The following is a 17,223-nucleotide window of genomic DNA, read 5'->3' on the forward strand; positions in this document are numbered from 1 at the left end:
GAAGTAAGTCAGGAAGAGAAAAAGAAATATCATATATTAACAAATATATGTGGAATCTAGAAAAGTGGTACAGATGAACCAGTTTGCAAGGCAGAAATATAGACATACATGTAGAGAACAAACGTATGGACACCAAGGGGGGAAAGCAGGGGGTGGGGTGGTGTTGGGATGAATTGGGAGATTGGATTGACATATATACACTAATATGTATAAAATAGATAAATAATAAGGACCTGCTGTATAAAAAATAAATTAATTAAGTTAAAAAAAAGAAATAAGTTTACTTATGAAATGTCATTTGCTAATTGGCATGAAGTTACCATACCAATACACACAGTGTATAACAGACTGAAGAAATTTAAAATGACAGAAGAATAAGTGTACTATCATAGGCAGTAGCAATGACAACTATGACTCACTGGCAAGCCATCCAAATTCAGCTGTAGGCTTGACCATACCATTCTCCACTAGAGTGGTAACTGAATTCTGACATACTCATTTATTCCTTAATTATGGCGACATTAATACAAAGAGTCCTTTTTGGGGAAGATGGAGGAAGCAACTTGTAGGTTATTAAAACAGAAAAAGGATGGCAAACTAGTCTGATTAGCTTCATCAGGAAAAAGTTTATGTTCCACTAAAATTTGACAGCAATGCCCATTTCTTAATGAATGCTTTATTTTTCATTTCAGAGGTTTCTCTCTGAATTAACAAAATTTTACTGGGAAAAGATAGTGATTTCAAACATAAGTTGAGGCATGAGCCATCAATGCTACCGTGGAAAGATTCACCTTATATTCACCAATGCAGAAAAAGATGATTATTCTTTCTAAAACTCACATAACCTCTAAGGGAAGAACAGCTTGGAATGAAGCAACCAGCCTATCACAGATCACACTACTTGGCTGTGGACAGGAATTCCAGGGTAGAAGACCACACTCAGGGTTCTAACTAGTGCACTTATTTGATCTCTGGATCACCCTAGTTCTGGACAGAGGAGAGAATAAAATGCTTACAAGTGTATTTACACTTTAAAATTCACAGAGAACTTTCCAAATATCATCTCATTTATTGGTTATAGCAGTTACTAGTTATCCCTTTCTTCCAGATGAAAAAATAAGGATCAGAGAAGATAAGTGACTTATTTAAGTTCACAAAGCAAATAAATTGCAGAACCAGAAATAGAACTTCAGGATTTTTGATTCCATGTCTTGGGGAGTCTCACCTATTCCTCACGCTGCTTTAACTGATACTGAGGACTTTGATGCTTAGGTCTCTCACTCTTCAATGTGAAGGGCAGAGTACAATTGATTCTCAGTAACACCTAACAACGTACAATTTTTTTTTCCTGAATGTTTATTTTACTTTGGCTGAGAACGTATACATCTTTTTATTGATTTATTTGTTCAACAGGCATTCATTAAGCTCTGGCCATGTACCCAGTACATGAGTCAGAATAAAGGTTACATAAAAATTTTAGTCAGAGAATAATGTCTATACGTTTAATCAACAAGAATCAGACATATCTAAGAAGCTTCCTCCCGTTGCCTTTTTCCCATTGAAAAATTGATAGTATAAGCCTTCTGTCACTGACAATCAATGGATTAATTATCTATTTTGTGAATTTGAATCTAAATCCCAATGACCTGAAAAGTGATCAGTATACTTCTTTGATTTTTGCATAAGCTTGGAAACTGCAAGTGAATTCCAATATTCATTTAAGTAAAATATAATTAGTAGGGTTATATTTGCTAAATAACAATGATCATCATCATTACTCACTTCCATTTCAAGATAAGAAAGATAAGGTCTAGAACTGTTCAAGTTTACACAGAAAGCAAGCTGTAGAACCAGGAGCTGAATTAAGATCTTCACATTAAACTAGATTTAATTTAATAATTAAGATTATTATTTTTTTCAAGTTTATCACATACATTTATTTTGATCTAGGATGAATTCTAAATCATTTTGAAAATCATAAACAATTAAATGAAGTCTTTCATTTCACCTACTGAATTTAATATTAAATGACTTTTTTTTCCCTTGACGTATCCAGAGAATTGAAAGAGAAATGGAATACAGGATAGCTCTAATGAAATATGAACAGCTTATTAAGGAAAATAATCAGACTTTGTTATTCAAAGGGATACCCAGAACCAATACCTTTTTTTTTTTTTTTTCCGGTACGCGGGCCTTTCACTGTTGTGGCCTCTCCCGTTGCGGAGCACAGGCTCTGGACGTGCAGGCTCAGTGGCCATGGCTCACGGGCCCAGCTGCTCCACGGCATGTGGGATCTTCCCGGACCAGGGCACGAACCCGTGTCCCCTGCATTGGCAGGCGGACTCTCAACCACTGCACCACCACGGAAGCCCACCAATACCATTTTTAAGCCTACATAAATCGGATATACATTAATTCTGCAAAATCTAAAACCACAGCCATTTTGTCAAAATTAAGTACATAAATTTCTTTCCTGAGGAGCTTGAGTATTTTTATATGTACCACTTCCCATCTTTAAAGATTCTTATTAGTAAAAATAGTTTATCAGAGAATTATTTTTCTTCAGAGTATCCCAAAATTATAAGGGAGGGCAATGTGTGTTTTCTAATTTACCTGAGTACTTTAGTGTTAATGTTGTTAGACCATTTTGGTATGGGAGATTCAGTTTCCATTTCAACATATAATGCACATAAAAAGTTTTGAGACATATTAAATTCTTTATTCTAACTAAGCTTCAAAATCTGGTGTGTATTTTGCATATATGGCACCTCTCAATTTACAGCAACCACATTTCAAGAGCTCCACAGACACATGTGGCTAGTGGCAACTGTATTGGACAGTATAGGTATAGAGGAAAAGATAAATAGTAAACAAGCAACAAGAACAGCATAAATGCTGTGACAGGCTAATACAGTGCTATGGGAGCAAAAAGAAGAGAATCTCAACTAATTTGTGTAGGACTGGAAAAAACTTCTAAAGGAAGTGACATTTCAACTAAGCTCAAAAGGAAGAGCTGACATTAGCCACAGGAAAGGGTAGGTGTAGGGAACTTTAGTGAAGGGAACACTATATACAACACTGTATATGTGTTATTTATATGAAAATTCCTGGCTAGGAGTTCTGAATAGTGCATATAATCAGTGAAGTCCTTCAGGTTGTTTTTGGAATTACCTTACAAATTGCTGACTGGTAATTTACAAAGGAATTCATGGTAGTTGTAAGTGTTCTATTCCATCCTAGAGCCCCAAATCTGTCTTCTGGAGCTCCCATGATCTGGAAGAATACTAGAACTGTAGTTATTTGTACTAGCAAAAGGCACTAGGCTTTAGGTTTTATAAATACAGCTTAATCACTTTAATTATTATATAATTCCACTAAGAATATTGTGATTACAAGTGTGGTGGTCTTTTTTGTTCTGAGAGATGATTAGCTTTTTGAAAGCAAAGGAAGTGATTTATATTTTTGTCCATACGTGGCTTTTACTATGTGTCAGGAACAGTGGCATATTTCCCAAAGTGCTTGATAATATTGAACATGTTTAGTATGAATTTATTAAGAACCAGAAAAGACATTCAAATATAATCACTGCATATCATAGCCTGCTAAAATACATGTTTGTTAAATAAAGATATTGCTTAGGAACTGTATGGGGTTGAACAGTGTCCCCCATAGTTCATGTCCACTGGAAACCAGTGAGTGTGACTTTATTTAGAAATAGGAACTTTGCAGATATAATCAAATTAAGATGAGTATATACTGGATTAGGGTGGGCCCTATATCAAACATGACTGGTGTCCTTATAATAAGGGAAATGTGTACACAAAGACAGATGAACAGGGAGAACACCATGTGATGATGGAGGCAGAGACTTAGTGATGCATCTACAAGCCAAGGATACCAAGGACTGCTGGAAACCACCAGAAACTAGGAATAGTCAAGGAAGCTCTTCACCCAGAGCCTTGCTGATACCTTGGTTTGGGACTTCTAGCCTCTAGAACTGTGGAAGAATAACTTTCTGTTGTTTTAAGCCACCTAGTATGTGGTACTTTGTTACAGCAGTACTATGAAACTAATATAGAAACCTTCTTGGGCCCTCCATTGCTTCCCATATTTCCTTATGAAGCAGCTCTCTTAAGAGACTTCTATTTAATGTACTTGACAGATTAATCCCTTTCTCTACTAAACAAATTGTATTCTACTATCTAGAATTCCATATAGTGCTGCTCCCACCAAAAGAACTGTATGCTTATAGCCCAGAGCACTTATATTGTCAATACATAGTTTAATGAAATATCACATGAACTGGTGAAATATGAATGCAAAAGGAAAGACAGTTGCTGTTTCCATGAATACTAAGTTGGAGACTTTGGAAACTTTTCTCTTATAAAGGTGAGCCACATAAAAATGCAATCAAATTAGATGTGGGTGAGGTAATCATTAAGACAAAAATAATGAAAATCTAGAAAATATGCTCATTCAGATTACCTTGTAAGTATCTTTAAATTCTTCATTTTAATAAAAATAAAATTAGAGCTTATAGAATATATGCCATGGCATCATCAAAAAATCTACAAACAATAAATGCTGGAGAGAGTGTGGAGAAAAGGGAACCCTCTTGCACTGTTGGTGTGAATGTAAATTGATACATCCACTATGGAGAACAGTATTTAAGGAACCTCCCTTAAAAAACTAAATATAGAACTACCATATGACCAAGCAATCCCACTACTGGGCATATACCCTGAGAAAACCATAATTCAAAAAGAGTCATGTACCACAATGTTCGTTGCAGCTCTATTTACAATAGCCAGGACATGGAAGCAACCTAAGTGTCCATCAATATATATAGATAAATGGATAAAGAAAATGTGGCACATATATACAATGGAATATTACTCAGCCATAAAAAGAAACGAAATTGAGTTATTTCTAGTGAGGTGAATGGACCTAGAGACTGTCATACAGAGTGAAGTCAGTCAGAAAGAGAAAAACAAATACCATATGCTAACACATATATATGGCATCTAAAAAAAAATAATAATGGTTCTGAAGAACCTAGGCGCAGGACGGGAATAAAGACGCAGACGTAGAGAATGGACTTGAGGATACGGGGAGGGGGAAGGGTAAACTGGGACAAAGTGAAAGAGTGGCATGGACATATATACACTATCAAATGTAAAATAGATAGCTACTGGGAAGCATCCACATAGCACAGGGAGATCAACTCGGTGCTTTGTGACCACTTAGAGGGGTGGAATAGGGAGGTTGGGATGGAGATGAAAGAGGGAGGAGATACAGGGATATATGTATATGTATAGATGATTCACTTTGTTATAAAGCAGAAACTAACACACCATTGTAAAGCTATTATACTCCAATAAAGATGTTAAAAAAAAAAGAATATATGCCATGGGTGTGGTTTATGTAAGAATGGATTTCGTGGGACTGCAGTTAGGACCCAACCATGTCCATATATATATATATATATATTTATATATATGAATGTATATGTGTATATATACATATATGTACAGGTTCTATAATTCTCCACTTGAAGCAACTTTTTCTATTAGCCACACAATCATAACTTCAGACTACAATAAATAAGAGTGTTTCTACTATAAGTACAAGTTTATTACCCCATGTTTTTATTCCATCACTTATTAGCCTGTAAGTTTCATGAACACAAAGGCTCTATCTGATTTGCTCCCCATTCTACCTTCAGTACTTCGTAAAATGCCTGGTATATAGCAGCATCTCCCAAGATATTTTTTGAATAAATAAGCACAAAATGGAAAACATTTTTTTCTGTTTTTCCCTTCTCCAAAGAATTATATTATCATCAATAAAGTTGTATTAAAATGGGCTGCTTTGAGCCTTAAAAATGGATTCATTATGGAGAACTCAATTTTTTAATGGCATTTACAAAAATTGGGTTTTATCTACACATACATGAAAATTCTCATTTTTAGTATATCATTTTTCACAGCCCTAATATGCTTTTCACATCATAATCTTTCTGAAAATACTTATGTACCTATTCTACATCTTCAAATAATTTCTATCTGATACCACAGTGTTATTTCCCCAAGTTTACAGATTAGGGTTCTGAGACAGAAAAGTTAGCTTAATTTCTTAAAGGCAGATTCCTAATGATGCCTCAAATTCTAGATTAGCATTGACATTGCCACTGTACTCTTGAGGAAATTGCTCACCCTCCCTGAGCCTTAGTTTCTTCAGTTATCAGATGAGGCTTTTTGACTGGATGATCTCTAGGATGCCCTCTACCCCGAGTCCTCATTTTCAGCACAGAAAATTCTGGATTTTCTTATCAATAAAAAAAAAAAAAATGTGACTTCTCACTGCTCTTCTTTCCAAAATGGGAGACAGAGAACATAGCTAGTTAAATAATGACAGAAAGGATAAGGTGGAGATGTGTTAGTGAGTATGGAGTAGGAAGAAAGGAAGGGACAGAAGACAGGGTGAATGTGATGTCAGCCTGCTAGGATAAACGTTTTGGGGGAAGAAAATCATGGAATATTTTATGCTCACATAACCTGCAAGATTTTACTTGTACTTTCCTACAGGAATCTCAGTGGTAAGTTGGAAGGGCTTTGAGGCCTTGAGGTATGCGGCTTAAAAAATTAAAGACTTGGTCAACTCTTAATAACTAAATAGAATATCGTTTTATTAAATTGTTATAAAGTAGTTGCTATATGACCTCTAAATCTCAATCTGAGTGAATGTATAATTAAGTTTTATTCCTTAAACTATGTATGATATTAAGAGAGAGGCAACTAATATTAGGTTCTTTTTACAAGCTATACAAATATTCCTTTTTTCTACATCTTTAGCTACTTAAAGTAACTTAATAGGAACTACTAAAAAAAATCTTATTACATTTGGTAAATAAAAATGATGTAGAGTTTCAGATGGTCCAACAAGATGAAGAATTTACCACTGGAATTCTGTTAAATAACTTCAGGATTTATATTTTTGCCTTGGAAAACTTTCATCATGGAACACAGCTGTGAAACAACTTTGGCTTCAGACAGAAAGGCTATAATAAAGCACCTCCTAGCTATACTTAGGTTCAAGAGGTTTATGGTGGTGAACAGCAGAAAAGATGAAATGTTTCAATAAGCCCCTCAGGCTGATTTAGTTAGCATTCACAAAGTGGAGTAACCTATACATCACATACCCTTTGTTAGCTGGTTGTTTAGAATAGATGTATGAGTCACTGGATTTTATTTTAGCAGTTGGGCAATGCAATTCTCCTTTTGCCCAAAATATTAAAATGCAGAAATGTGAAACTAAGAGAGGTAATGTCATATCTTATACAGGATGCTTATCAACCACTGTAATGGATAGAGAAATTCTTCTGCTCTTGTCATTCCACGTTTCACCTTGGTAGGCACAAATGATAAATCACATCATGCACAGAAAATTTCTATTATTAAACTAATCAGCAAACTACACTATATTTTTAAAAATTGTGTGTGGGGGAGAGGCGTTGGAGGGGGGAAGCTTGCAAATCCAAAGAAAGGTGGCATAAGAGAAGGATAGGCAAGATTCTATCCTGCATGATTTCAAGTACAAATGAATCCCTCTGGGAGTTTGGGGGGATTCATATATATATATACACACATATATATATATATATATATACATATATATATATATATATGTGTATATATATGTATATATGTATATATATATATATATATACACACATAGATGTGTGTGTGTGTTTGTGTATATATATATATATATATATTTTTTTTTTTTTTTTTTTTCTTCTCTCAGACACTGTTCAGAATTAATGAGGGTACCTGCAACGATGCTGGCAAGCTGCTGGGTTCTGGTGATGGGGTAGATGCTGCGTGCCTGAACGATTGCTGAAGCGATTTTCTTGGCGTGCTTCTCCTCCCCGTATGTTCTCAGGATGGATGCAAGTGCCTGTTGATCTAAAGCGTTCACAACATCAGCTGCGGTGGGCATGTCAGGGTACCTACGCAGAAGAAGAGCCAATTAGTTCGCTGACATCAGTTTTCATTGACAAGAGGTGAAACTTCAGAGTACTGAGACATAAAGTCAGGCATACACACATAGTCTAAGAGGTCTTATGAGGTTTTTAAAGTCACAGACTGAAATCTTACACAAATGAAATAGATTTTCCATTTCAAATACCCATGATTATGGCAAGTGGGACTGTGTGTGACATTCATTAAGGTCAAGGGCAGCAGAAAGTTAAAATGCTTTATTAGCCTTTAATTCAGAAAGAAGTTATTATTCCTTATGAAGATTTCTCCTAAACTAAAATAATGGAAAATGTTTTGGATTTAGTTTGTTCAAATTTAAATTACTGATTGATTTTTTTTTTTTAGTATAGAAGATACAAGGCTTACTGACTGATATTTAAATGAGCCTAGATCTCAGGAACTTAACTAAATCTAAGACTGTAAAGTAACCAACTATTTATATGAGGGTACAAATTGAATTTAGAAAGTCTAAAAAAGAAGATACTGCTGGTCAGTTTCCCTCACAAAAACTAGAACAACCTTAATAGTAATAACATATATTATTTCAAATTGTTAACAATATGGGCTTATACACCCATGACAAAAGTCACCATTGGGTAAAATCTGGTAATTAACAAACAATATTAAACAGGCCTAGATGGTAATTTCAGGTGGAGGAGACAAAGCAATAACAACCTCTGGTCAAATAGAATAAATTATAGTAACAGGAAATAGCATTCACTTTGTCAGGCCATTCCAATTTACCTTAATTTAGGGAAATGTGTCAAGGAATTTTAAGTGATGAGCTAACTGAGATCTTAATTATTAGAAAGATAGCCTTGCTAATAGTACAGTTCTCTCTCCTGTAGTTAATATGTTGGATTGATTGTTGGTACCATACTGTAATGACTTTAAGTAAGAAGGATATAGTAGCTTTAAGACCTGACCATCAATCAGAGTGGGGATGATAAGGAATACCTGAATCTGTCCTTAAAAATACTACATTGCACCTTGTTAACATGTCTAGTACCACCAGGAAAATAATTTTGTTATTGTGCTTGGCTTGTCCCCTATTTCGCCATGACCTCCATCTCTCTCTCTCTCTCTCTTTGTGTGTGTGTGTGTGTGTGTGTGTGTGTGTGTGTGTGTGTAACCTTGTTTTCCAGATCCGGTGATTCTTCTTTTTTTTCTTTTTGGCTGCCATGGTACTCCCAGATCAATGAACATCCTATAAGGTAGCCTATTTCCATCTCAACAGGCTTTGCTCCTTCAATAACAGCTTTTAAGGACAAAGATTTGGTCTATAGAGTCAGATCAACCTCGATCAGAATCACAGCCTTGCTACTCATATTGTGTAAACTTTTGAACCTATTGGAGCCTCAATTTCTAACCTGTAAAATGAAAGTAACAATGCTTACCTAACAGAATTGTTGACAGAATTAAGGGTTCATGCAATTATAAACTAGATAGTATAATACCTGGGACAGAGAAACTCAATGAATGTCACTGTCCTTTAGATCTTGTCCATTCCTAAATTTGCCAAACATCATTCTTGGTCTAACTGAAAAATCTCTGTTAGATCTTACCTAGCTGTTAATTCAACTGCCCAAACCACCAAGCATCAGAATGAAACTTGTTAGTGATGGTAAATTCAGACTCATAGACTACATGTACAGGTCTATCAGGACAATTCTAAGATTAGTATGGATGTACTCAGCATTTTTTTAATACCTTTCTACTTTTAAGTAAGAAAATTAAAAGAGCATTTTGCTCAAATACAGTTCAGTGGATAATAGGCATAATTTTATTTTACTCTCATGTTCACATAGAATAGCAGTGTATTGGGTTAGCCAAAAAGTTCCTTCGGTTTTTAAGTAAAAATAAAAGACATTTTTCATTTTCACCAAGAATGTTATTGAAGAACGTATTCACCATTTTGTTCCACTACCTTCTGCCATTTTTCTTCATAATTCCATCTTCCCAAAACTTTTTTATCTTTTTGAGCAAAGAACTGTTCCAGGTTCCTTTTACAGTCTTCCAGGGAATTGAAATTTTTTCCCTTAAGAGAATTTTGTAAAGACTGAAATAAATGGAAATCCGAAGGTTCAATGTCTGGTGAATACGGCAGATGAATCAGAACTTCCCAGCCAAGCTGTAACAGTTTTTCCCTGGTCATCAAAGAAACATGTGGTCTTGCGTTATCCTGTTGGAAGATTATGCATTTTCTGTTGACTAATTCCGGACACTTTTCGTCAAGTGCTGCTTTCAGTTGGTCTAATTGGGAGCAGTACTTGTTGGAATTAATCGTTTGGTTTTCTGGAAGGAGCTCATAATAAGGGTTCCCTTCCAATCCCACCATATATCACCCTCTTTGGATGAAGACCAGTGTTTTGTGTGGTTGGTGGTGGTTCATTTCACTTGCCCCACAATCTCTTCCATTCCACATTATTGTACAGTATCCACTTTTCATCACCTGTCACAATTTGTTTTAAGAATGGAAGTTTTCATTAGTTTCAGTAGAGAATCGCATGCAGAAATATGGTCAAGAAGGTTTGTTTTTCGCTAACTTATGTGGAACACAAACATCAAAGCGATTAACATAACCAAGCTGGTGCAAATGATTTTCAATGCTTGATTTGGATATTTTGAGTATGTCGGCTATCTCCTGCATGGTATAACATTGACTGTTCTCAACTAATGTCTCAGTTTGATTGCTATCATCTTCAACTGATCTACCTGACCACGGAGCATTGTCCAGTGAGCAATCTCCAGCACAAAACTTCACAAACCACTTTTGACACATTTGATCAGTCACAGCACCTTCTCCATACACTACACTAATTTTTTTTTTTTGCATTTCAGTTGTGTTTTTACCTTTCTTGAAATAATAAAGCATAATATGCTGAAAATGTTGTTTTTTTTCCTTCCATCTTCAATATTAAATGGCTACACAAAAATTCACCAATTTTGATGTTTTTTTTAATGCATGGTGATTTGACAGCTATCACAATACAATCTAACAAAATTGTTTTGAATGAAGTGAAAGACAACTAAGGGCTGCTAGAGCCATCTTACGGAAAAAAACGAACGAACTTTTTTGGCCAACTTGTTTCCATAGGGCTACAAGGCAAAAGGGGCAATACTCTGGAAAACTGATAGGCTGTTAAGAGGCTTCAGAATAGGCATTCAAATAGTGAAGAAGCCAACATACAAAATCTGCCCTTCCAAATTAAAAGTTAAGAGATCTTGTCAGTCCTCCAGAGATCACCAACTTACAAATGACTACACTCAGGAGGGAGAGAAAATATTAACATAATTTATTGCATAAATATTGCCATAATTTATGGCAATTCATTATTACCTTCTAGTGAAGAATACAACTGACAACAGAGCTAGACCTGCAAGTCCTTGAAGCTGGGAACTTCTTTCTGCTATATGAGAATTTATAATCTGAAAGCTACTGTTGAACTTGGGGTAGTACAGAATTAACTATGCTGTAAGATTCCAGTGTTAAATGGCAACAGGTTAAGAAAGCCTCTTGCACCATCTTCATCACAGGGAAATATCAGCTTCCAGGATCTGACTGGCCAAATTTATTGGCTTGGACTCCCTCTTCCCATAATACCACTTAGATTAGCATTAAATATATTTGCATCTCCAACTTTCCCTTATCTATGAATTCATGTGAACTAACTCCTTTCTGAATGCCATGAACTTTCTTCAGATATGTTAACATCTCTGATTAGTTTACAGCCTATGCTATCTACCTGGAAGCCACCCAGCTTTTCAAGATACATTTGCTCAATACTATTATTATCCATTACATACTGACTTAGAGTTTAATTCTCGAGGGCTTATTTTCATGTTCTTAGGGGAGAACCTCAGGAACCCTCCTCATTCATAGACTACAGTCTGATGATGTCTCTACATTAACAATATGGGGATTTATTACTATTAACTAGAAGCTTTGTTCACTGTATTTCAGAAGGCATCCTTAGTAAGACATAGGAACAGCAGAAATTTGCTTGACATTTTATTACCTCCGCACAACAACCTCAGTCTCCAAACATGAGAAGATATTTGACCTTTACTATTAGTCATTGGTCTTTAAAAGATTTTTATTGTTTTCTTTTATGACATTCTTCACTCCATGAATGCCAATTTGTGCAAATGAAGGTATAAGACTCAGAACAAAAAGGTTCCAACAAGATGAATCACACTCTAAGTTAACAGGTCATATCAAAACATGGGGAAAAGGCTATATGTGAACAATTACCATGAGACAAAGAAGTCTGTGGGAAAAAAAGTCAAAGTCAACTCAATATTAAATTGTTGACTTAAATTGGACATTAAGTTTCTCATATAAAGGTCCTTCTGACAGATTGGAAGAAATGTTGGAAAATACATTTGTTTCAGTAGAAATGTTTGTGCAGGTCTAGAATTGCAGATTAGTAACAGAATAGCTTACAAATTTAGATAGAAGAAAGAATAATGTTCTTTTAGAAAGTAAGCTTCCCAAATGTAGGGGCCATGATAAATAATTTGGTGGAGGGGGTGCATAAAATGAGAAAAACATGCTTAAGCTTTGTTTCGTAGGTACAGGCTATTCAGTTCCTGGGCCAGTGTTGGGCATAGAGACAAGTGCTAATCTAAGCTTTTAAAATTAATTTAGATTTAAAAGAAATTATCCTATACTTTCCTAGAATGTGACCCTCTTTGTGTTATTTAATATATATTACCTATTTAAATGATGGAGAACAAATGTATTTCCAAGGTGGTGAGGAATGAAGAGGAGGTGTAAAGCTGTCTTACACATAGTACTGTGTCTGATTTAGTACCATAAGTTTTAGTTTCCCTGGAGAAGGTTGAATCCAAGTGACTGTACAAGAAACAGGACAAAACACACAATTGCTGACCTCTAGGATCTTGCCTTTTATGCAGTATTCAAAAGAATATGCATTAAATATAGTTCCTTTTACTTTTCACAAAAGGCATAGTTGGGCCTGCACCAAAATGAAACCACTGCTTCAGTATCATATTAATATTGTTAGTAGTTTAAAAGATCACAGTGTATCTGTAAAAAAGAAAATCAGTTATCCTCTTCACTACTCTGTGTAAAGACTGCAATGATTTTTCTTTTAGAATCCCAAATCTAGAGAAAGACTAAAGTCTATAACGAGTAGCAAACAAAACTGATTTATTATGTATGGATAGTGTTAGGTGTGGGCGTGTGATGGGAATTCTACAGTCTTAAAAGGAAATTAAATTCAGAGTGTTTTTGAGAAATTGATTTCTTGTTATGAGGAGAAATGCTTTATCAATACTCACCTGCAACCATCCATTCTCATGTCCAAGGGGCCATCCTTCCTAAGGGAAAAACCTCTTTCAGGGGTATCAAGTTGCATGGAGGAACACCCAAGATCCAAAAGAACTCCATCCAAAGTCCCTGGTTGCACTCCAGCTTTCATTAGTAAGGCTTCTGCCTGGCTGAACTGGCCCAGGATGGCTCGGATCTGTTTACTGGGGATAAACCCAGGAGATGGAAAAAACACTTATGTCATATTAAAGTCTTTCTTAAGGTCTAGGATCAATGAAAGGGAGCACATTCTATTATTAGCTTATTATTAACCAATATACGTTTACTAAGTGCCAACCACATGCTTTGTACTATATAAGGACATACAGATATGGAAACTCTATATCTTTGGTTTCAACACCAGAGGTGGTTTAACATAATTTTATTCTTGCTAATAAACACAATTTATTTTATACCTTGTGAAGGTATATAAGTTTATGAATTAGAAAAATGTGCTGGTCAGACCAGTCCTTTTATTTTTTTTTTCTAAAAAAAAATTCTTATATCTCTGGGCTGGGAAAAGAAACATATGCCATTCTCTCAAAAGAATAAACACCTGTACACTGTTGGTGGGAGTGTAAACTGGTATAGCCACTATGGAAAACAGTATAGAGGTTCCTCAAAAAATTAAAAATAGAACTACCATATCATCTAGCAATTCCAATTCTGGGATTATATCCAAAAGAAATAAAAACACTATGTTGAAGCGATATCGGCACACTCATGTTCGTAACAGCATTATTTACAATAGTCAAGACATGAAAACAATCTAAGTGTCTGTCAATGGATGAATGGATAAAGAACTTGAGATGTGTATATATATATTATTCAGCCATAAAAAAGAAGAAAATCTTGTGATTTGTGACAATATGGATGGACCTTGAGAGCATTATGCTAAGTCAGACAGAGAAAGACAAATACTGTATGATCTCATTTATATGTGAAATCTTGAGATTGAAAGAGAGAGAGAGAGAGAGAGAGAGAGAGAGAGAGAGAGAGAGAGAGAGAGAGAGAACCATGCTCGTAAAAAAAGAGATGAGATTTGTGGTTACCAGAGGTGGGGGATGAGGTAAGGGGAATTGAATGAAGGTGGTCAAAAGGTACAAACTTCCAAATAAATAAGACAAATAAGTACTGAGTTGAATGAAGGTGGCCAAAAGGTAAAAACTTCCAGATAAATAAGACAAATAAGTACTAGGGGTGTAATGTACAACACAATGACTATAGTTAACACTACTGTGTGGTATTTATGAAAGTTGTTAAGAGGATAAATCCTAAGAGCCCTTATCACAAGGAAAAAAAATCCCTTTCTCTTTTGTATTTATATGAGATGATGTCTGTTAACTAAACATTGTTGTAATCATTTCATAATATATGTAAGTCAAATCATTATGCTGGACACCTTAAACTTGTACAGTGTTATATGTCAATTATTATCTCAATAAAACTGGAAAAAAATAAACTTTTAACTAGTAAACCAATTTAAATATCATTTTTCTTTATGTTTTATTACTTATTATATGTCAAACATCTTCAAGCCAACCATTTTAGCTTTCTCCATATTCTTCACATAATTCAGGATAGGGGTGCTGTGCAGCTGCACACTTGAAGAATGAAACTATGCCTAAAATAAACGCCTTCTTACAGAAGCAATGTTTTAGTTCTCAGCAGGGATTCTGAAGTGAATGGAGCATTCAGAATTAACAGACAGGCAAGGAGTTGGGATCACCTTACAGCTATATTAATTCTCCTTCCTACACAAAGTGAGATGCTGCCTTCAGTGTTCTTCAGAAGCCCTAGGGCAACTGGCATGCATTTTGGAAGGGGAATGAGAAGAGAAAAATTGGGCAACATTCCAAGACCTCATTCCCTCCATCTACAGGTGTATGGAGTGAGGGTGGATTTCAACTGTGTTGGGGAATTCATATCTATGATATTTACTTATATGTTATGTTGTTTAAGGAGAATTTCACAGCTCATTGGTAATTTTTTCTCAAATTCCAATGGTCAAAGTGATTTTCAGATTTACTCACCAAATAGTCACTAAATATCTGCTATATGTCAGGCATTATGCTATTCTGAGGTATAAACAGATTAATACATCATGGCTTTCTGAGCTTTGAGCTGAGAGAAAGGTATATAAATAAACAGTTTGCAAAACAATCTCATGGGTGCTAATAGTAGAGAGACAGACAAATTGCTATGGCTGTATTTGGAAAATATAAAATGAATGCTAATACTAGCATTGAAAACAGAAATAGTAGAATCTTGGGATTGGAAGGCAACTCACAAATCATTTGTTCCAATTATTTAATTGATGTTTGAATCTTTTCCCTTTCCACCATCACTGCCGGAGGGCAGGGTGGGGAGAAGACTCATTGTTTTAATCATATCTCATTCACCCCGTTGGTGAGGAAGGGATTCCGATTCTAAAATTATGGAAATGGTCAAGTGAACACACAGCACCCGACACTGGACAGATGAGACTAACAGGAGTTTATTAATCACATCCACTCACAGCCCAGGGGAGGAGGACACCAAATGCCATGCATGGCTACATGGGTGCTGCACTCAGGAACAGAGTGGACGGACAGGCTGTGAGAAGCAGATTTTATGGTATCAATAGGGTAGGGTGCCGCATGCCCAAGAAAGGATGTGTTGGCTTGTTTGAATAATTCCACGGGCTGGCAGGGAACTGAAACCTGCTACTCAGGGATGAGCAGGTATTATGCCTGATCCCTTTGATAAGGAGTGTTGTTTGGTTAGGAACTTTCTCTGTGGAAGCACAGTGGGGAAGAAAAGTTGTGGTTAGGCCATTTAAGATTCTTACAGCTTTCCCTAAATGTCAAGAACACATAATACTGGGCTTAAATTTTAGACCTTACCTCACAGTCATTTAGCCTGTGTTTGAACATTCCCAGTAAATAAAAACTCCCTATTGGTTTTTGGTTTTTTAAATTTTTTTTTAGTCAGTTGGTTTTTAGTGAAGTTGCTGGCTGTTACCTCACTATTTCTATAACTTTTGTCCCAGGTACCAGTCCATGGAAAACAATTAAAAACCCATGGCAGCCTGTTACATATCTATTGTTAGTTATGGTAAGCGATACTTGCTGGCTACCTCTTAGTTGCCAGTCTCTTTTTTCCAACAGGACGTCAAAATTTCAGCCTTGTATCTTGGGAGAGAATGATCATATCCATGACTGTTTATGTCAACTTGGCTTGGCAAAAGTACCCAGTTATTTAATCAAACAATGATCTAGGTATTGCTGTGAAGGTTTTTTTAGATGTGGTTACCATTACAGTCAGTTCCCTGTAAGTAAAGGATATTACCTTCCATAATGTGGGTGTGTGTCATCTGATCAGATGAAAGGCCTTAAGAGCAAAAAATGAGGTTCCCCAGAGGAAAAGAAATTCAATCTCAAGACTATAATATCATCTCCTATCATAGTTTCCAGTCTGCTGGTCTGCCCTACCATTTCAGACTTGCCAGTCCCCACAATGCGAGCCAATTCCTTGAGATAAATCTCTCTCTCTCTCTCTGTCTCTCTCTCTGTCTCTCTGTCTCTCTCTCTCTCTCTCTCTCTCTCTATATATATATATATATATATATGATGTGTATGTGTGTATATGTATTTATATCTCCTACTGGTTCTGTTTCTCCTGAGAATTCTATCCTAATGGATATAATATCTCTGCTCAAGAGGTAGATTTCTGATTAGCTAAGATAATTTGCACACATGACCACCACGGCCCCTATAATTTGTTCTAAGATTGGCGTGTGTCACATCTTTGGCCAATAAGATACAAGAGATATTTCCTAGGGACTTGGGGAAAGAAAATTCTTTT

At 35.7% G+C, this 17,223-nt stretch overlaps 1 protein-coding gene across 6 annotated transcripts in view; it reads right to left on the bottom strand.

The window, feature by feature from the left end:
• The window catches only part of METTL15 (methyltransferase 15, mitochondrial 12S rRNA N4-cytidine), a 382,965-nt gene that overhangs the window by 221,673 nt on the left and 144,069 nt on the right, over positions 1 to 17,223 (bottom strand). For 5 of the 6 annotated variants that reach the window (XM_060104443.1, XM_060104439.1, XM_060104441.1 and 2 more), the window contains exons 4-5: positions 13,350 to 13,541; positions 7,833 to 8,011 (exon numbers count right to left, since the gene is read on the bottom strand). In XM_060104443.1, the coding sequence (XP_059960426.1) occupies positions 7,833 to 8,011; positions 13,350 to 13,541 (371 nt within the window). The remainder of the gene's footprint in view (positions 1 to 7,832; positions 8,012 to 13,349; positions 13,542 to 17,223) is intronic. The other variant, XM_060104442.1, reaches the window with a different exon arrangement.

Source organism: Mesoplodon densirostris, chromosome 7 (genome assembly GCF_025265405.1).
Source record: "Mesoplodon densirostris isolate mMesDen1 chromosome 7, mMesDen1 primary haplotype, whole genome shotgun sequence".
Lineage (NCBI taxonomy): Eukaryota > Metazoa > Chordata > Mammalia > Artiodactyla > Ziphiidae > Mesoplodon > Mesoplodon densirostris.